General features: G+C 42.1%; 1 protein-coding gene across 1 annotated transcript in view; it reads right to left on the minus strand.

Annotated features, from left to right (window-relative positions):
- The window catches only part of PCP4 (Purkinje cell protein 4), a 51,936-nt gene extending 35,613 nt beyond the window's left edge, over window positions 1-16,323 (minus strand). Inside the window, exon 1 of the mRNA XM_042867498.1 lies at window positions 16,258-16,323. Within this exon, the coding sequence (XP_042723432.1) occupies window positions 16,258-16,266 (9 nt within the window). The 5' untranslated portion in view covers window positions 16,267-16,323. The remainder of the gene's footprint in view (window positions 1-16,257) is intronic.
- Between the last annotated feature and the right edge of the window lie 11,514 nt (window positions 16,324-27,837).

Below are 27,837 nucleotides of genomic sequence, written 5' to 3' on the forward strand. Positions count from 1 at the left end.
AAAAACTCTCAAGAATAAAAGATAAAAAATAGAAACAATGGAAAGTTTCTGTAAAATTATTATCAGAAATGGCTGGTGTGGCCTTGAATCAGGTTTTTTTTGTTTGTTTGTTTTTTTACACAATTATTTCACTGACACATTTTGTATATCATTAATATGCTCTGTTCTCATCAACTGGATAACAGCAGGGAAATCTGCACAAATCCTAGGCTTTTCTTAACCCTCATTTTGTTACCAGGTCTGCTCTAACAGAAAAGGCACAGGTGTGACAGAAGGAAATATATGTTGGTACAATGCAACATAAAACACGTCTGGTCAGCCAGCTGTATGCCAAGAGAGACTTTAATTTGTGCTGCTATCATTGGTATCTGTTCTCTATACAGAATTTTCTGTTAAGTGTATAAGACATATCCAAATATTTTATCGGTGTTTTTTTCACAGCTTTCTGCTTTAATTAACAAAAGCAGCTGCTTAAGCACTAGAATGAGAACAGTAGTGAAAAATATATTTTAGTAACTTAAAAGTTTATAACTTTTCTTCAAATAAAAACATTGTAAGTATTCACTTAAGGACTCCCCAAGTTTTCCAGGTACAGCTTGTAGTTTTCCTACTTTGCAGCAGAACAACCTGGAAATGCACTGAGCTGATGCCCACTGATTACAGGACTAAGCATCTCCTATTGAGTACTTCAAATCTGTGCAGTCAGTGTGGACTTCATCCAGGAACAAAGAAAGAAACAAAGTTCTAGGCTGACTTTTACTTAGTGTTGGTTGATCTCTAGAGATACCAGAGAAGTTTGGACTAATGAAATAAGCCACAAGTGAACTCACTTTGCTTATAGGTGCAGGAAGATCCCAAAGCACACCGCCATTACTGCATCGTTACTTCATAGTGCTTTTTCTCTTTTTTCCCTAGGTGGGATTTTGAGGGCATTACAATTGCATGCGCACTCCTACACACTAAAGGTGATAAACTAGATATAAATAAAGACAGAAAGCACACAAAGCTACGTCCTTCAATTAGCCTCATCTTCCATATACTTCTTGTCCAAGTGCACTACATGCAATTCCTGATTATGAGAAAATGATGTTTTCCATGCTTTTTTATACTGGGTATGAATTTGCTATTGAAAACAAAGATCAAATATTCAATTAAAAAAAAAAAAAACAAAACAAAACAGGTATTGGGCACTGAGGAAACCGTTTGCTGTTGCTGGTTAATCACTACATTACACATGCATGGCACAGGAAAACAGTTCTTTGATGAAGTGACATCTGGAACTAACTGAAATCAATGGGCATTGTGCAACTGCTCCTCTTTCAAGCTCTAGCAAAAATTTAATTTAGGTCAGAAACTAGATGAAGAGCCAAAATGTAAGTAGGGGCAAAAAGCAAATGGCTATGGCCTGGAACAAGTGGATATACTCTGTCAAATTTGGAATTTCACTGTAAGTTGGTGAAATTCTTCTTTGCTGGAGGTATCTGGGAATTATATATCAAAATGCATGAAGATGAATGGGGAACAATAGAATGTGTCTTGGTATATGACAGGAGAGCCACGCACAAGCTGTCACGCATTAACTCCAATTTTAAGTTTCCAACACCAGTCCGTGATGTAGATTGATGTTAAACCCCACTAATTACATAAAGAACGCTTACAGTCAGAACTGAAGAGTCCCAGAGAAGCTTGAATATCACTATGAAAATTTTGTTGGAAGTAAACTCTTCTCATTGGTTTATTTTGCCACCTTTACAAGTTTCTCCACTTTTTTTTCCCCCCACACCACAGACTGAATATTTATGAGATAAAATTGTCCTTCAAAGCCCGCATTTAAGGTAACAGCAACAAACACAAAGCATCTAGCCAATACTTCATCTGAATGTACCCGTGAGTCTGATGAACCTGCTGACTTCTTGCACATCTTTGCATGAAATCACAGATTTATATCTTTTGAGTGCTCAACAGGAATGAAAGACATTTATCAATGTATACTTCAGTACAAAGCAGTCATTTATACAACTAACAGTTTCTGGTAGAAGTGACTTTTTGAGACTACCACTTTTTCCTGCCTGCTGTCACACTAGGATCTCAGATCTTTGTGATAGAGTAGAAACCTAAGTAGCACCCTCTTCATGTCCCTTTGCACAGTGGGAATTTTCTATTCTCTGGCCATCCTGTGTTGCCAGAGCAGCATAATATTGCCAGAGCAAGAGTGCCAGGATTCATCTTTCAATACTGGCTGTCAAAATTAAACAATCCCTGGCACTCTGACTATTTTTGTAATTATCTTCATGGGTCAAGCAGTGTTGTACTTGACTAGCTATTGATTGTCCTTAATTTTAAGGATCACCTATGGCTATTTTTATACATTAAAATCCCAGAACTGGGCTGAGATGAACAGATGTGATTCAAATTTGAGGATTGTTCTGTTCTCCCCCCATCTGCCCAGAGGCAAGCCTAGCTTCAAAAGGCAAGAAGTCACAGCTTGGTAGAACCAAGTTACTGAAATATAGCATCTCCAGAAACATCTACCTGTGCAATTTCCTTACATCTTTCTATAAATGATATAACTTGATCCTCAGCATTCACATCCTCGCACCTTTTAGTCATTTAAACTACTTAAGAATAAGTCTACATAAAATACTTAGTTCACCCAATGGACAGAGTGCCTTAAGCATGGGGGTGTTCGCAGAGTTCAGGCATTTGCCTCAATCAGCAAGGAGCAGCTAGTTCACTTTTTACCAGACAGAGCTTTCAGGTTTGAGGTGAGTCCTCAGCACTAGCACCCAGTATGATTCCAGGATGAAGAAGGAGGCAGCTAATAAGAGGGAGCAGAGAGAATCACTGTCAGAGACGCAGAAACCCACTTACAGTGCTGTATTTATAGATTCTAATAGCACAGAGGAGAACTATGCCCCACTTTCACCAAAGCAGTGCTGCAATTTATAAATCAACACACTGAAAACCTGCTGATTTTGTATTCAAATTCAATGCAGTGTTCCAAACAGTATATTTACACCAACACCAAACATAATCAACATAATTAGCACAAACAGTATCTTCCTTAATATTTAGGTTATTAGCATATTCTGAATTAAAACATTATTAAGTAGATATTTCTCCGAAGACATTTGTAATCACTTTTTTTTCTGAGGCAGGGATTAATGGAATCTTTGAAGTTAATTTTGAAAGCAGCTGCAAGAATATATTTCCCAAATCCTGTTAATTACCGTGCCAGCCTTGAGAAGTAATCTTTTTTTTTTTTTTTTTCCTGCAGGAAACAGGGCTTGATCCTGCAAGGCTTATTTACAGGAGAACTCACATGTGAACAAGTACTTGTGTTTACTTCAGCAGCATTAGTTGCTTGAGTGAGAGTTGGAATCTTACTGCGGTACTGTAAGATCTCTAAACTGCACATTAAGTTCTGTTAAGCACAAGATAAACAGGGTAAAATTAACTATGGAATAAGCCTTCAAACACCAACTAACAAAAAAATACCTCAGCTCGCATTTGGACAAGGATGGTAATGCCTGTATCCACAAATTACACTGCAAATTGATAAATAGGAAATACCAAGGTGACCCAAGAGGAGTATTTCAATTACATAAAAATAGATTGATTAAGCTGTGAAGTATAAACAAAAAATGACTGGAATTCTTCAGATGGTTTCTTCCTTTTTTAATCCTATCAGTTCTTATCGACTGGTAGCATTAAATTTGACACCACAGTTCCAAAAAGGAAGTTTGGGACAGGAAACCAGCCTTCAGAACTCCCCTTCCCAATATGATCCAGTCCAAGTTGTGGATGCCCCATCCCTGGAGGCATTCAAGGCCAGGCTGAATGTCGTTCTGGGCAGCCTGGTCTAGCAGTAGGCAACTCTGCCCACGGGCAGGGGGTTTGAAACTAGGTAATCTTTCAGGTCCTTTTCAACCCAGGCCATTCTATAATGATTCTTTGTTGATAATGATGATTCTCTCCATCCTCAAGGCCTCATTTGTCCAAATATAATTGCTTGCAAAGCCATACAGAAAATAGCATCACTAAGATTATTTCAGATAATAGTAATCTTTCTACAGAGCTGTCTTGAAATTAATCACTGGAAGGAGTCATCCAGCTTAAGAAGAGTTTAATTGTTTGTATCAGTCCAACAGAACAGGCAACAGGCTGTAAAGTGGGGAGGAAGAACCACTGTTCGATTCTGGAAACTGAGTACCAAAACATAACTTGCTTTGAAACATTCAAGTTTTTTTTTTTTTTTCCTCTCTCCTTAATTCCTCTAGACACAGTGGGAATTGCTATGATCTCAGGAGATTGTTCCATAGGAGAGCAAAGATGCTCAAAAAAGCCCTAGCTCAAAAATGAGGGGGTACAATGGAAGGATGCAGAATTTCAACAATAGCACCAAGGTAGCATTGGCTGGAAGAGACCTCTGGAAGTCTCTGGTCCTACAAATACCCTGAAGGAGAACATTGTCAATTCTTTGCCAAGTCAGGTCTCGCAAGTCCCAAGGGCAGAGAATCCACACTCTCTCTGGGTGATCTGCTCCAGCACTGCTGCACAACACTCCTAAGAAGAAAGATCTCCTTGCATTCCCCAATGATTTCAGCAGCTAATTTTACTCTGAGCTGGCTTTCTCCTAAAAAGCTGAAACTGCAGATGGACCAAAAGTTCTTGATAAAAAGAATCTGGAAGCCGTGGTGTTCTGAAAAGAAGTTATTTGGAATTACTACATTTTTAAAATTTTAAAGTAAATATTCTAGTGCCCCTGATTCGAAATGCTATTTGCTAAACAGATCTCAAAACATTTAATCAGTTGCCAGTTCAACATGGATCCGTATCTCCTGGTGATGCTCCACAACCTCAAAGAAACACCAGGCAGCCAGGCACTACTAAAGCAGCTCAGTGACAGGGAGGTCTAGCCACACACAGACAGCATACCTCCATTATAAGCCCTGACCAGCTATGCAGGCACAGTTAATGGCAGCTGACCGTAGCAATTGATGAGGAGCTAATCAGAATCTTGGGAATCTGGGCAAAGTGCTGAATTCAGAGGGCATCATGGGTACCCTTTAATATTTCCAGTCTCGGGTGGGAAGAATGCACTAAGCCAATTAAGGGGTCAGGCTCTTTGCTCAGGCATGATATAGCTGATTATGGATGGTGTTGGTTTTCTTAAATATTTACTTTATATGTAATTCCTCCAAACCCTGCTGAAATTGAGGGTAATTTAATTTGCCAAGATACAAACCCAGCTGTAATTGAGTTAGAGGCTGTCTTCAAGGGACAACTTGGTTATTGATGGCAGAAGTCTGCACTGACAAATTGCTTCATATCTGATCATATCAAGTTTATCATTATTAAAACAGACTGTGCATCTTCCCAGACTGCAGAAGTTTGGGTGTTTTTTCTGTTAGCATTTTTTTTTTTTTCCAGCTGTACAATTCAAACAAAATTCCTTCTCACTTTCTTCCCATATCCTTACTTATTTCTGGGGTAAACAGATGTTACCACAACCTTCTAGAACTGCCCAGCCAGGTTTTGAGAAGTTATTGATTACAGCAGTTTCAAGTCACTATACAAAGCAACTTCCTGCCTCCACCATAGGGAAAAGCCTTCTGATTTTCAAGACAACAGCATGAGGAAGCAACATGAATGTTTACGCATCACTTTGCTCCTCAACCCTCCAGGCAGGCTGTGTGGTCACAGACAGCGACCGCAAGCAGCCCGAGAGCCATTTGCAGTTTTGACAGCAGCTTCTGTGGGGCTGTTCCAGCAGCAGGGGAAACCACTGGACTGAGAGCACATTGCAGCCTTAGCAGCACACCCTACCCAGGGGCCGCACAAAGAGATGATGCATACCCGTTATCTTTGGCTCTGTGCCACCAGGACATCCCTACGCAGGGATTGGCAGCTGTAGCTGCCTTGAAATTGGGCTGCACTTGACAGAAATTTGTCCCTCATTGTTCAGATATGCATTGAAAGCTACCCACTGAGACTTTGGGGGAACAGCTTTGTTTCCAGTGCGATGCAGTTCCTAACAAAGCTGCCTTGGCACTGTGCGTCCAAGCAGCAGCCAAGTGATTAGAAATAACCCCACAACACTAAGAAGGAAAATGGATGGGGTGATGCACAAGGTCACACCGATTGCCAAGCTTCAGGGACAGCACTCATACATGCTCACATAGAACGCAGAGGAAAAAAAGAAGATAGATCACTAGCTTCATCTAAGAGCTGGCTGAAAAACACGGATTTCCACAAATCAGAAGCTCTCCGGACCCTGCAGCTGCTCAGTGAAATTAATGCTACTATCAGCTTTGATGTCAATAGTGGCAGAGAAATTAGGAAAGCAATTTCCAGTGTAGCTGTAGGTAGTTCCCAGCATCCCTGACTCCAAGGACAGACTCACCAGATTGGTTTGGGATTGTAGAGACCTTAAAGACAATCTAGTTCCAACCTCCTTGCCATGACCAGGGACACCTCCCACCAGGCCAGACTGTCCAGGCTCCTGTCTCCCCCAGGGATGGGACCTCCACAGCTTCTCTGGATAGCCCGTGCCAGTGCCTCACCACACTTTACAGTAAAGAACTTCTTCCCATTGTCTGATATATATCTCCCTTCTTTTTGTTCAAAGCCATTTCACCTTGTCCTACCACTACACTCCCTGGAAGAGAGTCTCTCCTGATCTTTCCTGTGGTCAGGAAAGACTTAAAGAGAGAACAAGTCAGAAGGATCGTGAGGCCCCGCTTTCACGGTCTGTATTTGTACTGAAAATCAAGATCAAGCGAGCTTTTGCCCTTCTGCTCCACAGGAGGTCATTAAAGTCATTAAAAAAGGACCTGAATACGTTCCTCCAGAAAATAAAGCCACATATTCATTTTGTTAATATCCCAACAGACCTAAATTTCACACAGAAAGCAGATTACAACATGCACTTAGATCCAGCTGTGCACTGTCTGATGTAGCAGTCTGATGAAAACATCTATTAATTTTAAAGGCTTATATGATAATGACCACAAGAGATATTGTTAGAATTTGGATTTGTAACTCTCATTTTTTTCCCCACAATTTACAAGAGTAATGCTAGATCCTTAGCTAATTGTTTCTGCATACGCAGATCCATCCCTTTAACCAGCTCCAGGGTGAAAATGCACCAAGCTTCTACTCAAAGCAAGGAATAGAAGGCAGAACTCAGAACAAAATCCTTGTGAAACAAGGTGAGGGTCTCCTGCAGTCTTTCTGTAGAGACGCATTCCTCTTGGCTTGGGTGCTAATGCTGTGCCATAGCTTGGGAAATAAGCTGAAGTGATAGCTAGCCAAGTCTGACTGGCCAATTAAAATTGGCATGAAGTCAGCCTGCCTTAGGCATTTGGCTGACCTGCTTAAACTGCGGCACACGTGTGCTGGCACATGTAGTTTAAATGTGTGCCAAGCCAACAATGCGCTTGTTCTCTCTTTAAGTGATGAGTATGCATCTGTCAGATCTAAGTGGAGTAGTGATATGTACAAAGCAGCTACGAAACCTCACATCTTATTTTTCCACCATGTAATCTGCAGAAACCTGTTTGCCCAGCTACCTCCATTTGCCTAGTCTGCTTTTCCTCCTCCTTCCAATCAAGTTGATGCTTTATTTTGCAGCAGTTTCCATCTTCCGTATTCCTTCACCTCACATTCCACTAAAATATGTTTGGAACTTTAGGAATTGGTTTTCAGTGCTGCTCAGATTTCATTCCAGAACACCACATGGTATCTCTCAAGTTCCAATAAAAGATATTGTTCATGGTATTTCAAACTAGTTTTGAAACTGTGCTTAGAAATTCAACAACCAGAATACTTAGTATTTAGTCCTTGAGATTTGAAAAAGCTTATTTTTTATAAAGAAAAAAGACAGCAGTAGTCCCATTACATGGAGCACAGGAACTAGAGACTAAAAAGCACTAGAAATCAAATGAAATACATACTTGTGATTTTTTAATTTGAATTATTTTTCTGCCTATGCACCTCTCCCTACTGCCTCACCCAAGACTTGGGATTTGAGCACTTCAAATGTTTTCATTTTTAGCTACATGCTTTGGTTCATTTCAGGCCAGCTACTCTCCATTACCAACCACTACATCGCAGTTACATTAGGACCTGCATTCACCTGTATGATGCATTGTTTAGGCCCTTTTGAAGGGAAGTCTACCTTGCACATTCAAAACCCAGTTCCCTTGCTCTCTCATAGAAGAGGGCACTCTTTCCTCTCACTAATCCAACTTAATCCTAGTGCCTATTCAGGGCTTTGCTGAAATGCACACAGGCTCTTCAAGGAGACATAAAGGCAAAGCAGCATGTCAAGTTGTTTGACTTGCCAGACATGACTTAGCTGAATGAGTCTGGCTCAGAAACACTAAAGCCAACCTTTTTTTTTGTGTGAACTGTATCAATAAAAACACTCATAAAGCACTGTTCTTCCTTAATATCTTGCATGCTAATAGGTTCAGCTTGAAAAGAGCCACCAATTTGCATGGAAAGAGCCTACTAACTCTTGACAAGATTAAAAACCTGTAGCATAATGTTACACTGAGAGTTGTCCTACTTCCGAGGATATAAGCCTGATCAGTGCTTGCTTGGGCATTTCTGAACTGCATCTTTTCCGGGGATGACATAACACACGATGACATAATCCCCACAAATACTTCTACAACCATCCAAAACAACCAGCCAGGCTTCCTGCAGCTCTTCACTCTTCCCCATTTTTAGCATAGTCATTTTGTGCTGTGAACCAACACACAATCTTCCCCGATCAGGTGCAGCAGCATACAGCCTTTGAGTTTAAATCATTAGAACTTGAACACTTGGTTCCCATTGTTGTGGTTTAAATCAGTAGGCGGCTAAGCACCACACAGCCATTCACTTAGTCCCCCAGCCCTCAAGTAAAATGGGGGAGAAATTCAGAAAAAAATTGTAAAACTCATACAAGTTGAGATAAAGGTTATTAAATAAGACAGAAAATGAAGAGAAATAATTGTGATTATATCTCATAAAATATGTATTTCTTTTAAACAGAATAAGCAATGCACAACACAATCACTCACCACCCACTGAGTAATGCCCAGTCAGTCCCTGAGCAGAAACAGCCCACCCAGCCAACTTCCCAGTTTTACAGTTTTGCATGATGTTATACGAGAAGGCTGCAGAGTGACGTTATTGCAGCCTGCCAGTACCTGAAGGGAGCCTACAAACAGGAGGGGAGTCAACTCTTTACAAGGGTAGATAACAGCAGCACAAGGGGAAATGGTTTTAAGTTGAGTAGAGAAGATTTAGGTTGGATGTCAGGGGGAAGTTCTTTACAGAGAGAGTGGTGAGGTGCTGGAACAGGCTGCCCAGAGAGGCTGTGGATGCCCCGTCCCTGGAGGTGGGTAAGGCCAGGTTGGATGGGGCCCTGGGCAGCCTGGTCTAGTATTAAATGTGAGGTTGGTGGCCCCGCATGTGGTGGGGGGGAAGGGGTGGACCTTGATGATCCTTGAGGTCCCTTTCAACCCAAGCCATTCTCTGATCCTATGAGACAGAACATCCCTTAAGCCAGTTTGAGACATCTGTCCTGGTTCTGTCTCTTCCCAGCTCCTTGTGCAGCTGTTGGTTCCATACAGCACTGCTCAGCAAGACCTAAAACATTGGTGTATTATCAACACTGCTTTTCTCCTATAGCCAAAACATAGCATCATACTAGACACAATGAAGAAAATAGACTCTGTTCCAACTAAAACCAGGACACCCATTTACCTGGTTATTGTACACTGGCTTCCCTAGTCCTGCTGGCTCTATTGAGTAACTGGAATCAAATGAGCTAACTAAAGAGCAGCAAATAAAGCTGCTCATACATCCCGCCAGGCCATTTGACACCAATGTGCTTGTGACACTAAATAAACATTACCACACATCCTGCCATAGCTAGCACTCCCTCTCCACACATTAGGGAATCACAGAATTACCAAGGTTGGAAAAGACCTCCAAGATCATCTAGTCCAACCATCCATATATCACACATCCACATATCATCCATACAAACCATGTCCCTCAGTACGGCATCTAAATGCTTCTTGAACACCTTCAGGGCTGGTGACATCACCACCTCCCTAGGGAGTCTGTTCCAGTGCCTAACCACTCTTTCAGAGATTTCAGAGAAGACATTTTTCCCTAGCATTCAACCTGAATTTCCCTGAGACAACCCAATTCCCTCTAGCTAGTTACATGGTAGAAGACAATTATTACCATCTTGCTATACCCTCCCTTCAGGAAGTCATAGAAAGCAATAATGTCTCCCTTGAAACTCCTCTTCTCCAGACTAAACAACCCCCAGTTCCCTCAGCCACTCCCCATAAGACTTGTGCTCCAGATTCCTCACAGCTTCACTGCCCTTTCCTGGACACATTCCAGGGCCTCAACGTCTTTCTTGTAGTGAGGGGCACAAAACTGAACACAGCACTCGAGGTGCAGCCTCACAGAACTGAGTACAGTTCTGAGGGACAATCACCTTCCTGCTCCTGTTGACCACACTATTGCTGCTACAAGCCAGGATGCCATTGGCCTTCCTGGTCACCTGGGCACACTGCTGGCTCATGTTCAGCCAAGTATCAACCAATGAACCTGCAGATTTAACACAATGATCAAGTACAAGATTCAGCAGTCTCTAATCTGGTCATCTTTACAGTTTGAAGTCAGAAGGATACCACCTTCAATGGCTTCCCTCCCCCTCCTCCATCCCCCATCCCTTTTTTGGGTTTTACTATCACTTCAACAAAAGCATTCTATCATCATTCAGTCTACCTTCACCATCCTCACAGTATAAGGTACACCTCCATTCTGGGTCATGTTTCATGCACTGCATACTAAGGTGATAAGGTAACAAAATTCAGTGTCCACAAAATAATACTTTTCTCTTTAAGAGGAGAGACAACTCAGCTGTAAATAATATTCAAGGCATGTAGGCAATTTTCACTTCTGACTGAACTTGTGCTTCTTCCTCCAAGTTTCATGTTGCTCATAAATAAGGGTACGTATCACTTGACATGAATTGATCAGGTGAGAAAATAACAGCTGAAGGACTGGCCAATGCAACACTTATTCCATACACTCTTTTACATGGAAGTTGGGAAGAAAAATGGAGAGCGAGGATAAATTGAGTTACTTCTCCCCAGCCCTGTCGTTAAAGCAAGTTTCACAATTACAACTCTTCTGCAGTTGCTTGCTCTGAGCCCGTTCCAAAGACTGTCATTTCTTTTCCTGAGAAGAGACAAGTAGCCTACCTGATCTGTCTCCTCCATTTGTTTCCATAAGAGAAATAAAGAATGATTGCCATTATTAAAAGTAGATGGAAAAGTAAAGGGACAAAGAATGTTAGTTATGATTTCACCTAGTTTCTATTTATTTGGCATGTCTATTTTTGTTAAACTAGTGTCTAAACAACTGAGAAAAAAAGAAACAGAACACCTTTTCTTAGAAAAAGAGAGGCTGTTATTCATCTTTATTAAAGGATCCTATGCCTCACAGAGAATAAAGTGTTGCATGGCCCTGTGATTTTAAAGCTCCACTGCAACTGACAGGATGAAGAAAGGCATAGCTTTCCTCTGATGCCCACAGCCTTCTCTCAGCCCCCTTCAACCAAGCAATGAGCATCACCTGATTTACACACCCAATGTCTAGGACTAGCCACTCTATTATAAGTTATTTTGTACTGTTATTACAGAAAAAGAAAACACTGACATACTTTTTATTTCATACACTTGGAAAATAAGACAAATAACAGCAGACATTGACCATATACCTTATTTCATCACAAGCCTGACCAAGTCAGCATAGAAATGGTGGACAGACAATCCTTGTAAGCTTGATGATACAGTAGAATTGTAGGGACATATTAATATGTTACATGCCTTTGGAGCCTGAAATTATACTCTCAATTTTCCTATTGAAGTGCTGGATGCAGTTCTCTTGTTTTACAAATACAGAGGTTTTCATTTGAAGTTACTCTTTAACAAGGAAATATTATCTTGAAGCACACTTCTGAAGCCAACTGTCCCCTATTAGAGTATTCTTTTAATCTGTTAGCATTATACACATGGAAAGAAAACAAGCTTCTTTCTGACCTGTACCACCTTCACCAAACTAAGATTAGCTTCCAACTTCATTCATAAGTGCTGTTTGAGAAGATGCCTGATTCCACTGAAAGCACATCAGGGGAAGAGCAGGCAAAGTGATAAATTAAAAAAAAAAAAAAACAAAAACTTGTTCTCCTTCCTCCTCTTTTGAGAAGTAATTTACTACACAGCTAGTAAGTAAATTTGAGATAAAAAGTGTTCACACACCTTCAGTCCCATCCCTATCCTACAACAGCTGCACATTTTCTTCCTCCAGCCTGCCACATTCTAGCTGCACTTTAGATCTATGCAGCTGTGTACCTATTGTGGGTGCAACCTCAGTGAAACTGATAGAAGTAGAGGATCACTGCAGTATCTGAACAAAAAGGCACTGTCATCATCATCACATCCCCACCCCCTCATCCTACTGCAAAAGGTCTGCTCGCTAAGACAACAGCCCCCTCCACAACCTAGATTGCAATAACCACATAAGAGTACGGTAGCTCCCTTGAACAAACATGGCATATTTTCCCCCCCAATAAAAAACATCTCTCTGATTTATTCCCATCAGGATTATTGATGTTGGAAACACCACTTCAGTGTTTAAATACATCTAGTTCCGAGACTCAAGGTATCAACAGTTTAGCCTGGTTTCTATGGAACATTGAACTGAATTTGGGAAAGCAATCCATGAAGGAGTTTCAGCTTTCCCACTTAACTACCTGAAACAGTTACAGTTTCAGGCAGAAACCAGCACTTATGCCAGAAGTTCCATTCTTGGCTACATTACTCTCCTTCTGTAACAGCCTCCTGGCTAGGGTACTTGACTGAAGTGATGGAAAGGCATCCCAGGGCCTTTTTCAACCTATAAGGAAGCAGACACCCCATGTTGCTCCAGTAGACTGGAAACATACCCACACCATGAGGTTAGGGTCCTTGGTTATAAGACATTTCCTCTCACTCCAAGGACTGATGAAGCTCAAGTTTCAGGACAAGCCTTTGACCTCTGTGTTAGGCATATCATATTTCTGGTGAAGTCAACATCTTCCCCAACACAACTGCTGTGTAACTATCTGAAGGTAATCTGAGCTCCAAATTATACAGATTAAATACTCTGGGCTGTAGTTGGAAGCTGCTTGGCATTCCGCACAAGATTTGAGCTGATGAGCCAGAAATACCCAGCACATCCCCTTTACAGGTAACACAATCACGTACCCTTCATATTCTCCCAGAGGTGGGCACAAGATAGCAGTTGGTGCCAAATTAAAGAGCCATAAGACAACAGGAATGAGCTTGCTGCAGCTCCAGAGAGAAACAACAGCTGGAGTTCTTTGTATTCCAAGCCCAGCTAAGAGACCTAAGCACTCTACAGTCAAACTCTAAGATTAAGACTGATCCCTAAAAACCAGAGCCATTCAACACAGAAGGAAAGAGTGGCAGTGACTGCTGTAAAAATATTTGTATGAAGTTAAAAAAGCTTCTTGCAAGCCTTCACACCAGAGGAATACTGCCTGCATGGCCTGACAAACTCAGCATGTCAGATAGTTACTCCACTGATAAGCTGACAGACTCTTTGAGGTGAGTTTTAAGCTTAAAGGCTCACTAGCAAGTGTATATAGCTATTTGGCATTCTTCTGTGAACCAACACCCAAGATGACTTTCCCCAGTTCATCCTAGGTGACCAGAGATCCTTAATGGAAGAACAGTTGTATCTGTCTCATAGATGCTGTATGGCAAATGCCAAATCTGAACAGCTTGCCCATTCTCTCCAAGCTCATTAAAGTTGAAGGAATAAATCTACTATAGATCTAGAGAAAAGGCTCCTCAATTACTCGGGAATAGATTTGCAAAGTTACTTCAACACCTAAAAACACATTTCAGTACATAATGAACTATCTCCAGCTAAAACCAAAAAGCATCCAGCAAGAAATACATTTGGACACTTCCATGATCCAACTGGGCAAACCCTTATACCTTAAGTTCCCTGGAGTTACAATGCCAGATCTTTGCCCAGCAATCAGAGTATCTTAAATACATTTTTTTGACTAATTGCAGATCAAGATTTTACTGCAGAGTTCTTTCCTCACTGAAAAAAAGTAGCTGCTAGAAAATAAAGGAATACTACAGTCAGATTAATGGCTGCTTCCTCCATCACGATGGAGCTTTCTCCATCAGGAGAGTGGTAATCACACAAACAGGAACTAAGTTAATTTTGCTTGATGCAGTAAAATAAGAAGCCACGTAAAAAAAATCTCAAGAAATAACTTCCAAAGGATCTGAAAGCTTTCTTCAGAATTTGCTACCACTGCATTTTAAGTTCCACTCAAATACTACCAATTACAAACATAAGCTTTCAGCCATCTCAACACCACTTTGAGATAATCTCTTCAGGGCTCAAGATGAACCTTTTTTAATCACTGTCCTCAGATTCTCTGTCAGATTAGGACAAAGAAAATAAAAAAAATTCAGTTACAGCATTACAACTGAAATCCAGCAAGACCCCCATCCAAACAGATGTTTAAGGAGCTTGCTTTCTAATCTTTTTTTGCCTCTGCTTTTAAGCAGCCTTCTGAACTGGGGTGGTTTGGGCTGGTCCAGTTGTTCCTATCTGTCTTTTGGAAAAAGAATATTCTTTTGACTGTTGGCTTTCATTCAGTATAGCTGTGGGTGACAAATGCTCCAGTATTATCTGTTGAATGACAGTAGGACTGAAGATATTGATTGCACTTAAGAATCATAGAAAGAAAACATTTCTAGCTTTGAAGGTGTGCTAGAAATACTGCTCTGTGAGGCACCAGGAAACTTAATATGAATAAAGAACCCCTATGGTGGCATTAAGAGTGATCTTAATGTTCATCAGGACACACTATGTACAAAGCAAGCAATAATACTTCAAACTATGAAAGGGGAATTACTGAACAAGTACATCCTAGCACATGAATATAATGTAAGAGTGCCTTGCACAGTTGCAGTCAGTATAGCAGGATCATTCAACCATTCCTCTTCACCAGAGAATTTCTCCCCAAACATTACCTTAAAGGAGCAGCCAGTGTGTGTGGCAAACATGTAGTTACTTTAAAAGGCTACAGCATGGACTCAACCCAGTGAATTCAAATGCAGGCAGCGATAGGGAGAGGTCATAGAAAGCATGGTGCAAGTACACTTGGGCTGTCAGATGCCTGCAAGCAGCAGGAAAGCACAATGAGGTTTCTCTCTGCTTTTCCCACTTGCCTGACCAGCAAAACTAAAATGTTTCTCCTCATAACTATGTCTCAGGTCCTCACCTCAAGTCTTTTACCTAAGAGAGCACCAACATATAACAGCTGCACATCAGCTAGTCAGAAACTAATTCAGTGCTTCTTTTTGCTTTACTTGTGTTGCTAGGACAGGAATAGCCAATTGTTAGAGAAGCGGCAGGTTTTTTGTAACAGGAAATAGCCTCCAGAAATAGGCGCTTGGGTAAGGTGTAATTACAGATATCACTACTCATCCCCAAGGGAAAGTGCAATGGAGAATTTGGGATGCTGCAAGCTGACTCTGGCTGGCACTTGACTGACTGGTTTGCCCCCAGAATATTTCTCCTAAAACAGCTTATTTACTTACAAACAGGCAGCAACCTTTCCAGGCTATAAAAGTATCTACATTCTTTTCCTTAATTATCCTTCCCAGGTCAGATTTTATGAAGTTCACATTAGCATTAGACTACAGAGATGTCATTTTTTCCATGAGCTCCCACATCTGGCTCCCGCACAATTTGTTCTATGATGATTCCACGCAGGGAAAAGCACTGCAAACACCTTTAAACTCTGGTTTTCAAATTCTCCACCAGAGCACACAGTCCTTCAAAGCACAAAACAAGGCAACACCTCTCACTTTGAAGGCACACACACACCTGTAGAGACTCATTAAATACAGCTTTACAGAAGCTACGAGCTCCAGACCCCGCACACAGCCAACAAACACCTCTCAGCTCAGCCGCAACAGAAGCACCCTGCCCTCCCCACCTGACCTTAGGTAAGTACTAACGCTCAACGCCTCCCGCACCCGCAGACCCCCCGTCCCACCCTCCCTCCCACTTTCTAAGAGCAGCAGGGCTCCCCCTTACCCTCCCATCGCCCGCGCCCAGCGGCCGCTCACCCACCTCGCTCATCTCGCCCGGCAGCCCCGCACGCACACACCCGCCCGCGCCCCTAAACGGCAGCACCCGCCCGGCACCGCACACCCGCCGCCCCGCGCAGCCCTTTAAGAAGCGGCACCCCGCGCCCGGCCCGCCCAGCCGCAGCCAATGAGTGCCTTCGGCCGCGCCGAGCCCCCGCACCCCTCATCCGAGGAGCCGCGGCTCCCCCTGGCGGGCGGTTGCGGAGCTACGGGCAAAAGGGGGAAAATGGCGGAGGGCGGAGAACGCGCTGAGAGGGAGTTGAACGTGGACGCTCGTCCGCGGCAAACGGGGGATCTGCGTCCCTTTGCCTCATCCTGTGGTCGCGCATTTGGGAGGCAGGTCTTTCAGCCCAGGGTCTGAGAGTGGATTTCTCCACCCATTTCTGCCACCTTTCAGGTGTGTGCTGGAGGTGCTGAAAATGGGATCCCGTGCTCAGTCCCAATGGGACACTGAAGTGTCATGGTCACTGTGTCACTCACCTAACTCCATCCCTGTGGCAGACTTCAGACAGTCACAACATGGATCTTGCTGCCTTTTCTCTTAAAACATACAGTGTTTCTTTGTCAGGCAGCTTTCCTGGAGGGATGGAAAAGAGTGTTCTCTGTCATTTGCTTGACAAAAATGAAAAGATAATAAAACAAAAACTTTGGAAATTATGCAGTTATCCTCCAGCATCCATCTTCTGATGTAGCACAATGCCTATATTTGGCAATACACGTTCAGATGCTCTGACTCATGTATCTGTGAAGAAATATAGATTCAATTTGCTTCGAGAATGCATTTAACTCCCTCAAATTTCTCTTAAATGGATTTATTAAAAAAAAAAAAAAAAAGTTAAAGTAGCACTTCGAAGAGCCCAAGAAGATTGTCAGCCTTTCCACAGCCTGCCAACAGCTTCTGTGTCAAAATCCACATCCAGGGCTCATCTGGATGGAGGCAGTGGAAGAGATTTTGCAATGCCGTTATGGAAGGCCCCTTTGCCTTGCCTCACTGCAACCTTCCAGAACTCAAGGGAAACCTACAGGCAGGAGGGGGAGTGACATTTTACTGAGGTAGATAGTCATAGGATGAGGGGGAGTGTCTTTAAACTAAAAGAAGGGAGATTTAGGCTAGATGTTAGGAAGAAATCCTTTCCTTGGAGGCAGTGATGCGCTGGCACAGCTGCCCAGAGAAGCTGTGGTGCCCCGTGCCTGGAAGTGCTCAAGGCCAGGTTGGATGGGGCCCTGGGCAGCCTGAGCTGGTGCGTGGAACTGGGTGGGCTTTGAGGTCCCCTTCAACCTAAGCCATTCTATGATTCTATGATTTACAACTAAGGATCAAAATGTTGCAGGATTTTTTAATTTTTTAATTATTATTATTATTTTTTTTTATTATAGGTTTTTCCTGTTATTTTCTATAGCAAATGAGGGGAAAGACCCTATTTTAAAATACTGTCTTCACCTCCCCTGGCATCTGGCATTTTACAGAACTCACGTAAATTATCCCAGGTCTTGTTGTGAGCATACCAAGTGGCCAATAAACAAGGTGGGAGTTTATTGCATAAATAGCAGCTTGTTCTGCTGCTTCAGAAGTGTCACTATGGTGTGAGTATCCAGAGTAAAAATGGTGAAGCCCCTAAAGCAGCTTTGAGTTATGTGACAACATTTTCCAAGAAAGGCAGTCATTGGTGCATTGCATTAGTATCTATATTCTGACAAGAATACCATTGGTATTCTTGTGTGCTCAAGGGGTTATTTCTGACCAGCGGGCTCACAAACACACAGTAGGTGACAGAGACAGCTAAAAGAAAACATTTTCAGCTTCCACTGACATTGCTAAGAGCCCTGCTGGTTGCAGGAGAATAAGGCTGGATCTGAAATTCTCTTGCTGCTTACCTCGGTGGGGAAACAAACATCCTGGGAGTGTGGCACAGTCTCTGCTTGTATCATGCCCAAACAGGATCAGCTACCTTTCCTTCTGTATATTTGCTCATTCAGTCCTGTGAGAGCCCAGCAAAGAGCAGTACGACAGTGAGGTGGGCCATACTTATACACCAGCACATGTCCTCCCCAGGTATGGCCACTGCCAGCAGCAGTTGCCAGTTAGCCGTCTGGGTGGCAAGCAGTACATGCTTATTTTGTAACTGCATGAAGAACGTGTGCTGGTGAGGTATGACATAACAATGGATTTCTGTCTGAGAGCTGGTCTCTCTCATCATCAAAATATATGTGTCGTATCCAAGCAGAAAATCTCACTGCTGTAATTCAGGCTGTACTCCACAGTGCACACAGAAGCATGTGAACAGAGAAGGCTCTTTGCACTAGACTCGGTGGGGGAACATAAAATGTTTTTATTTTCTGGCCTGCCTTGAGGAGTTCATAGCCTCCAAGAGAGACCCTCTGCAGAGCACACTGAGCTGCACCCAAGGAAGCCCAGAGGCACAATGGGCCTCAGTACCCAGACAGTGGAGGATGTCCCGCAGTCCCAGTTCAAGACCTGGGAGCAGGGGCAATGAGAGCTAGTATTTTGAGGAATTAGCTGCTGATATTAGCTAGAAGAGACACAGTTCATAGAATCAGAGTATCTTGAGTTGGAAGCAAATCGCAAGGATCATTGAGTCCAACCACACAGAACCACCCAAAATTTACACCCTGTGTCTGAGAGCACTGTCCCAACGCTCTGTGAACTCCATCACTGGTGGCCGTGCCCACAGCCCCGTGCATCCCGTTCCCCGCCCACAGCCCTGTGGTGCAGCCCCTTTCCCTGACCCCCAGCTGCCCTCCCCTGACAGCTCCATGCCGTTCCCTCAGCTCGTCTGCTCTGGGCTGAGCACAGCGAGGGGCCTCAGCTGATCCTTACATACCTTGCCCCCACACCCTTCCCCATCTTCATGGTAGAAAACACGGAGGAGAATGGAAGTCCCTCGCTTCTCGGGGTGCTGTGTTAAATGGCAGTTCCTAACCAGGTGCTGAGTTTATTTTCTCCAAATATGGCATTCTTCTAGAGCAATGATGCTGATGGTGATGGCAGTGCCCTGCATGCAGTATCCCCTTTACTTGCGTGTACTCCAGCATGCAGTTGCAGTACTAGCTGCACAAGATGCTATTAGCAGGTTCTTGGTGAGCAGAGGACTCCCTTCTCCCAGCTGACAGACCAAGCTTTCTTCACCGCCTTCCAGATTTGTTTATCATACCCTGGAGAAAATTTCCACAGACAGTTAAAGCAACCCAGAGATAAACGAAGGGTTGAAATGCTACATGCCTCACCTTGTTTTTAGTGTGGATCTTCTGAACTTCATAGCCCTTGAGCCTACACACACAGACACACAGATCCGTCCTAATCCTGGGTGCGGACTGAGTTCTGACATGATAATATATGAGCCAGCTTAGTTTAACGTTCCTTGTGTTCTGGCAATGCAGTAGCAAGCTGAACGTCTCAGGAGGAGCTTTGAATAAAGATACCTCTAGTATTCCTGTTCTGTCATTTATCTTATGTGATGGCACCAGGTTTTGATTTTGAGGTACCCCTTAGCTGAAAGTCTTTCCAGCCTCTGGTAATACTTTACCTTAAAGGTACACCACAGCTAAGTTTTTATTTAAGTGAACAGCTAAGCAGTGACACTTCTAAATAGAGAAAATGTTCTAAGCTATTCTATTTTCAAGAGTTGTTATATTCTGAAAATTGACTATTAAAACACCACCTTCTTGTTCATCATGTCTGCACTTGCTATGCATTCAATCTTGTCTGCTGGCATATGACTACAATTTCACTGCTTCTTACTCCCACTTACCTGAAAGAATTAACATGGAGAAGAGCATCTGAGCTGGCTTCTGAAGCAGAAGTGCTCACATACTTCCAAGGAGTTTCACCTGTGCAAGAAGACCAATAGCAGCTCTTCCCCACTAGTGTGATCAAAGCCTAATTGAAGATTCATATGTTGCAAATGCATGACAAAAAGCTAATTGTACTCTCAGTCTTGATCACTAGCGGTAACAGTAATTGCAAAGTCTTGCTTCACTTTAAAACCCCACCATTGGAAGTGTGTAGGAAATTGGGTGGTTTTATTAAAGTATGGCTAGCTGCAGGATTGTTCTAGAAGACACAGAAACAGAAAGTGCAAGGAAAGGTAACTTCTTAGGCTGACATATTTTCACTCAAAATTTGATCCAAATCAAATCAAACCCCCCCAAAAAATGAAAATGAACATATGACTGTGCCTTGAAAGGTGTTCTATATTCCACTGGTGCCAGAATAGATTTGCATTTTGATTCTGACTGCAGAAATTGAAGTTTCCAAGAACTTGAGATCAGTACACTGATGTGAAGCCTGTGCCTCTTTTTTACTCTTTGAATTTCTAAAGAGATAGAACAGTTTTACACACACTTTTTGAAAAAGAAGCTTGTGTTGCAACTGAAATGAAGGATGCTGATTTCAAATTGGAAGGTTTTGTTTCAGAAAGATGTGTATATTTGAATATGGAAAATGGAATGGGATCTAGAACATGACCTTCATTACAGAGAACATGCTGTAATTATAGGCTTTGGTCTTCTTGATAGCAATAGATCTAACAAGCATAGATCTGCACTCTGTGACTGGCCACTCATACATATCAGCTAATTTGCCCAACTAAATAATTGAAAAAGTAGGGAAAAAAAGCAGTTTCCACAGCCTTAAGTCCCACTAGTATGTATTTTTACCTTGTAATTAAGAAGCTAATGGCTGTGTGTATTTCAGGGACAAAGCACCTCTGAAAATCTGTGCCCTAAAGCCTGTGTTACAGTCTAATTTGTGTTCCCATACAAGAGCTAGGAGCCAGTGGTTTCAAAAAAACCTTACCATGATCCATGTCACAAAAATATATGAAGTATTGTTTTGAAAATTTGAGACTTTTATCCAGAGATCTGCATGATATGACTTACTCTACAGTGTGAGTGATCTTCTATCCTAAAAAACAAAGTACCATTAAAACAGACATTAAAAAAAAATACCCAAATGTAAGTGGGAATTTTTCAGTCAAGCCAAAGAATTTTGAGGGATGTAATTCATAGACGTGTCCTGAGCTTTGGTGCAAAGAAAGCTTGTCTCAGCATAAGTTAAATTCTCTAAATGTTTCAAAGCCCAAGGAGTGCTTGTGGGTTTTGACTTTTTGATTGGCTTTTGATTTGCAGAGAGGATATGAAAATGTGTAGTACTCAGGTATTATTTGGCACTTAACCACAGCAGTTAACTTTTTAATTAAATGGTAAAAAGACATATTAATTATCAGCTAACAATTTTCAATCTCTGTGCAGACAAAGGAATTAACGTGATTAAAAAGATCCGCAACAATTACAGCTTGCGGTGTGGAGAGAGAACGAAGTTTAAATGTACTCCTTCCTTCACTTCAGTGACTTTGGAGAAATTAAGGTTAAGGACAAACTCCATTCTCATTATCTTTTTGGTGCCCTTTAGATTAAACAAGCAAAGCAAAGAAAAAATCACATCCTCCCCCCAAAAATTCTCAGTGGTGTCTTACAGAAGTGAAGAATTTAATTCCAGTACAAGCCGAGATCATTTGGTGCTGCATACGTATATATGCACATATAGCACATATTCACATAGGTGTATATATATATATATGTACATGCATGTGTTTATACAGCATGTGTCAGGATTAAGATATCTAGGAGAGTTTCATTGGCTCTTGACTGTTGCACAGGAGCCAGATTTCAGGATCTTTTTCCTCTCTGTGTAATCCCTATGTCCTTATTCTGCTTAGACAATGGATCTAGAAGGCTACCAGCTTCAGAGAAGCTGAAGTACATTGCAAAGATAACATCACTGCTAGTACTTAATGCTGCTTGAAGCTCAGTGATCCCAGTCTTCTCTCCTACTTCAGGTGCATAAAGCTAGTTAGACCAAAAATGAAAGATATGGCTGTCAGAACCCTTCCTCTGTGCACCACCCAGCACTGTTATAGTGACTGCTGAATCTACTGGATTTCTTGCTGTCTGCAGAAGCATAGTGCTGAAGTTCAGAAGGATTTTTGTCCTGTTTGCTTTTCTTCTTTAGACAGAGCAAAGAAAAAAAACAACCTCTGATCTTTGTGCTGTAGCACTCCCAAGTTTTGTCAAACACTTTGCAGGAAATAGTAAAAAGTCGAGGCATCCAAACCCTTCCTTTCCATTTGCCCTAGAAACCTTTTAGTGTTGTACTGCCAGTAAATACAAGTAACATATTCCAGTAAAAGGAAGTTAAGGTCACCGTGTCAAGTGATATATAATTGGCAGCTGCCAGAATAAAGATTCCAATGTAAATGTATTCCAACTCTGATCTCACCTCATACAAATATACAGAGGTTCTTAATTTTTTCAGAAGGCAGTAGCCTGCCTCTGCTGTGCAGGATGGATGCAATTGAAGTGTGAATCAAGACTATGTAGTCATCTGTAGAGGGAAAAGCTTATTGATGTCCAAACTCACCAGAAAGGAAGGCCAATAAAAGGAAGAAGAATTTGTTCCCATTGCATCTTTATTGATATAACAACATTCTCCATAACATCTTTATTGATATATTTAGGACCAACACCTGAAGTTTTGAGGTTCTCAACCTCAGTTTTTGGGGCTTCCAACCCCTGTGTACCTGATTTAGAAATTGAGCAAGTTAAAATTAACATTATCTAAAAGGTTGGCTGGAGGTAGGAAGCTAGATTTGGACTTGATTAAGAATTCTCTCCTCGGCATATTTCCTACTCTCTGCTTATTCATGAAATGAGATCCATTCCACATATCAAGGTAAGAATATTTAGTTACCATTCAGAAACTGGGCTAGTCAAATAAAAAAGCAAGGTCAGCAGTTTTTGACTTCTGAGCTGTGAAGTATGACAGTAGACCAGATTGTGCTGGCTTCTAGAAATTTAGTAATGGGCATACTCAGAGATCCAAACCCAGGAATTTTAACATAGCCTGCTCTGTGCCACCTAGTTAAATCTCTCCTTACAGAAAAGATTAGCTTGCTGAGTATGAAGCATTGAAAGGAAAGATGACATAACCTATGAAAGAAGAAAGCAGCTATGTCTGTTTACTATGTAAAGATCTAACCTCATATGTAGATACAGCTAACTTGACTGAAACTAAAATAAAACTATTTGGGGATTTTGTTCATTTGTTTGTTGGTTGGTTGTTGTCACTGTTCGCTTAGAAATGGAGATGGCAATCAAAGCAACCACCAGCTGACTATTGGGAATGAATGCTTCTCATGAAAAGCATCTCACTTTTAAAAGTGAAGAAATGTTTAGATCTGCTTCCTTCATCTTTTTTCTATACAGCCTTTGTTACCAATAATAATGTGCAATTCAGCTGTTTCCTATGGGCTAATGGTGACATTTCAGTTGAATGGCTGATGACTTTTCTGAAGGCCTTGTCCACCTGCTATTCTTGCTAGAAAGTGCTCTCTCTGACCCAGTATCTCTAATTGAGGTGTTATTATTTAAAGGTTCTTGTAAAGGTCAGCATAACTCTAAAATAGATCCGTGAATACAAAAGATAAGTGGTTCTCTGTCTTGACTCACTACAGTGCTTTTTTATGCAGCACAGAGTTTTCCTCGGTGGCATTTCCAAAGCACAGTAAGAGGAACAAAATTAAGCTTGGAGCGGCTGCTCTCTCGAGTATCTCTATGTGAACTCTGAAATGACAACTTTCCCTGAAGGTATTTCAGGACACCAGTGGACACCTTGGTTTGCGTCCCAGAAGAGCATCTATGTTTTTCTCCTCCTCCTCTAAATTTCTAGTTAGCTGGGGGAAAAGAAGGTACCCACTATTATGCTTTGCCATTGTGCATATCCCCTTAGGTAGAAACTGGTACAGTAACTCCTCCTTAAAAAGATGACAAGCTTCTACGGATGGCAATGGGAGAGAGTATGAACAAAGCCAGCCTGTGGGACCTCCATTTTCAGCTTTGTGGACTGGCTAACTAGCAGGGTGCAGCTTCTACACATTTTGTTTCTTATCCTCCCTCTTTAAAATGCAAGGTAGGTCACATGTAGCTTGTTCAAGACTTGCTGCTGCACAGAAATTAAAAATAGCTGCCTCGTGTTACTTAGTACTAGTAAAAAGCACCCTGAGATTTAATGCATTCTTTTGTAGTTGGTCCCTGTGCAGCTCTAGTGCAATGAAGCTTAGAAAGATCTGGCATTTACCTGGGGACGCTATGATTTGACTAAAATAAAATTATAGTGTCTGGTCATCCCCAAACAACCAGAAAAAATGATGCTTTAAGACAATTTGAATCAGTTTGGTAGACTTTGCAGGGTGAAAGAGTGCTGGCTATGGCCCATGAAGACTAGCTCTGATCCCAGCTGTAAAATTCAATAATAGTGCTGTGTTTACATTCTTTTCAGGCATTTTGTTTCTATGAATAATTAGTAGGTTCATTTATATAAATTACCAGAAGGAGCTTGTGAAGGTCAGTGGAATCTAAACTCAGGATCTCTTAAATATTTAGTTTATCATCTCTGTATTTAAAGCTTCAGAAGCTGAAACTTTAATGATGTTATGCAACCGTAAGCAATGAGATCACCTGATACTGAGGAAGGGCATAAAATAACATCCCTCTTCTCTAGGAAAGGCCAAAAACTTGCTAACTGCTTTTACAGAGGGCATTACCATTTTGATGAGCGTGAATCTACCTTGCTTTTTCCTTCAAAGGGATTCATGGATGTCTCTCTCAAAGGTGTTCCCCTAGAGGCCACAGCACTTTTTGGGTTTTAACATATGCCCAAGACTCTGAGAGGCAGAAAACCTTCAAATCCAGGCCCCAAGTGCAAGGCCTCATACTGAGCATATCTTAGTTGGTGGGAAAACCTGCCAGTCCTGTTAAGCTTGTAGGTTGACTCAGTGTCTTTAATGAACCCTGAAGCCTCACCTCTTAATGGGGTTTCTTGTTCATTCTTGAGAGCTCAGCTTGGTGAGACACTGATCAGGACAAGGCGTGAGAAGCAAGAGAAAGCATGTTTTATACATATCCCCAAGGTCGTGAGTGATACCCGCTAATATCTCATTCAGCAGGATGTTTAATTGCGTTCTTGGTTCTGCATCTGTAAACAGTTTGCTACTTATCTGCTTAGACCACATTTAAATCCTGTATTAAAAAGCAGTGATAAACACTCTTGTTATCCTATGCACCATATATCAGCAATATATGGGTTTCAGTTATGATTCATAGAACTAGAAAACTAGTTCTGCATGACCGACCCCAGGGAAAGTTGTTAGCAGAATACACCAGGATCTTGTCTCAGTCACTCCAGAGGATCTGTGGTCTTAGTGTGAGCAAAATGGTTTCAAATGAGTGAGGTTGGCTTGATTTACAACAGCAAAGACATGGGAGTCAGCTTCTGTCTCCTTTCCGCTGTTGAAATGTGTACCCCCCCCTTTCCCCCCTTTCCCTGTTCACCTTCTTCCTGCAGTCCTGAAAAGAGCGGGAAGTGTTTGGGGCTGTCACCAGAACCTTGGGCAGAATGTGCTTCTTGTTAGTTTCAATTAACATCATGAAAAAAAAAACAGAAACAAAAACAAAACAAAAAAAAGATGAGCAATTAAATAAATATCCCAAGTTGAGCCCATTTCCATATTAGGTATTTATTCCCCTTGCTCCATTTTAGACATTTCTAATTTAAAGAAGTGCACAATTGATGCCTAGAGAACAAAGTAACCATTATGTCCTTTTTGGTTTTGTATTATGAATTGTCTTGGCCATAAAGTGCATTCAGAAATATACCTGACTGATGAGAGCGGCTGTGATCTGTGCACTGAGATGCCAGTTCTAACCCAGGAGGAAGAATCTTGAATTGAGCTGATGAAATTGAAAGCATGCTACTGGATTTATTACTGAAATTGTTGATTATGCTAATTCACAGTTTTGTAAGATCTCTAAGCAGTCATGAAGTCCTCTTTCTCCTTTACAGGATAAAAAAAAGCAACCCTCTGTTAGCAATTATATTCATTTGATAACTGTAGGAGAAGAAGAAAACGCAGCAAGAGGAGCAAACAGTGCATTGAACTCTTACCTATGCGGTCTCTGGCATAACATCAGCTCAGGCTCTAAAAGCTGAATGCTCTGCACTCTGCATCTATAGTAGGGAAAGTCGCGTAGCTGCAGCCCAGCACTTGCACGTAAATAGCTGCAATTATAGGCTATTTAGATGTTGTTTAGAACTGATGTAGTCAATGACCCATGAGCATGCCTGGGAGCAGCGCTCCCTTGGCAGACTGAACACAGGGCTTGGGAGGCGGCATGTGCTGTCACTCCCTGCCCGCTGTCACTTTGGCCAGTAAGCAGGCACAAAGGGCACAAAGGACGAAAGTGTCTGCGCAGCATATCTAAGCCAGCTGCAAAGTTATCCTTTAGGAGCAGAGTGACTTTAGTCACGTACCATCAGTAACCATAGCTCATGGCTCTTCTGTTTCCATTGTGCATCATCTTCATAATCACCCGCCTGACTTTGATTGTTTCTACCTCTGCCCTGTTAAAGGTGTTGAAATGAAGGAAACTAAGGCTTTGTAACCAATTAGCTATGAAGGTGCTCAGTGTAGCAAGAGAAGAAAGGAATCCTCCTTGAGTATGCTGAATGATTTTCCCAATATTCATTAGAAAGTCTTCATCAATTATTGTTGATTGGGTTCACTGCAATAATTGAAGAGCACCTGCAATGCAGGGCAAAATCTGTCAGCAGTTTGACTGTTGATGCTAAGGGGATACAGATGTCTGTCTCTGTTGTTCCTACGGTGCCATGTGGCTTTCGCAGTACTTCGCAGCCAGCTGGAGAACATGGGCACCCACTCCAAGGCATGGGACTCCCAGTTAAACACGTAACTCCGTGAGAGGTGACACCAAACCGAGGGCAGAGACAGAGAAAAGAAAATTCTGCAAATAAGGAGGGGGAGAAGACTTTTCTGGAGGGAAATAAATTGTTATTTGCAGTGGTACAGCTTACATATGGATCACCACAGGTGACATCACTGTGGCAACTGAGCAGGAGAGACTGCACTGGAGAGGTTTCCGACAGGAACAATTTTCTTCAGGCATCTGTTTAGAGTCATCATCATGGCATGACGGGAGTGAGTGGCTGTACTGACATGCACAGACTGCTCGGTGAGCACGGATTAATGCAGACAAATATCCTGATTCCATGAGCATGTGGCAGACTGTTTGTGCACAGTGTGAGACAGCGAGTAACTGCCCAGCTTCTCCATTTGGAGAAACCCATAAGGCTGATTTGGATACGGCCTTGGGCAGCCTGATCTAGAGCCTGATTTAGTGGTTGGCAGCCCTGCCCACAGCAAGGAGTTGGAAATGGATTATTTTTGAGGTCACTTCCTACCCAAGCCGTTCTATGATTCCAAGCAGGAGCTGCTGCTCCACCACCCTTTCAGTTCAGTTAGGCTAACCTCATGAAGACCGCTGGCTTCAGCAGTCGCACCCGGCTGAGAGGACACTGGAACTGAAGAGATCAACAGTACAGAGGATCTGGCACAAGGTCAGAGCAGCCACTGGGCCTTTCATGAGGAGAAGCTAATGAGATGGAGGCAGAGCAAATATAGATCTGGTT

This window comes from Lagopus leucura, unplaced genomic scaffold (genome assembly GCF_019238085.1).
Source record: "Lagopus leucura isolate 7727_CA_CO unplaced genomic scaffold, USGS_WTPT01 Super-Scaffold_100001, whole genome shotgun sequence".
NCBI lineage: Eukaryota > Metazoa > Chordata > Aves > Galliformes > Phasianidae > Lagopus > Lagopus leucura.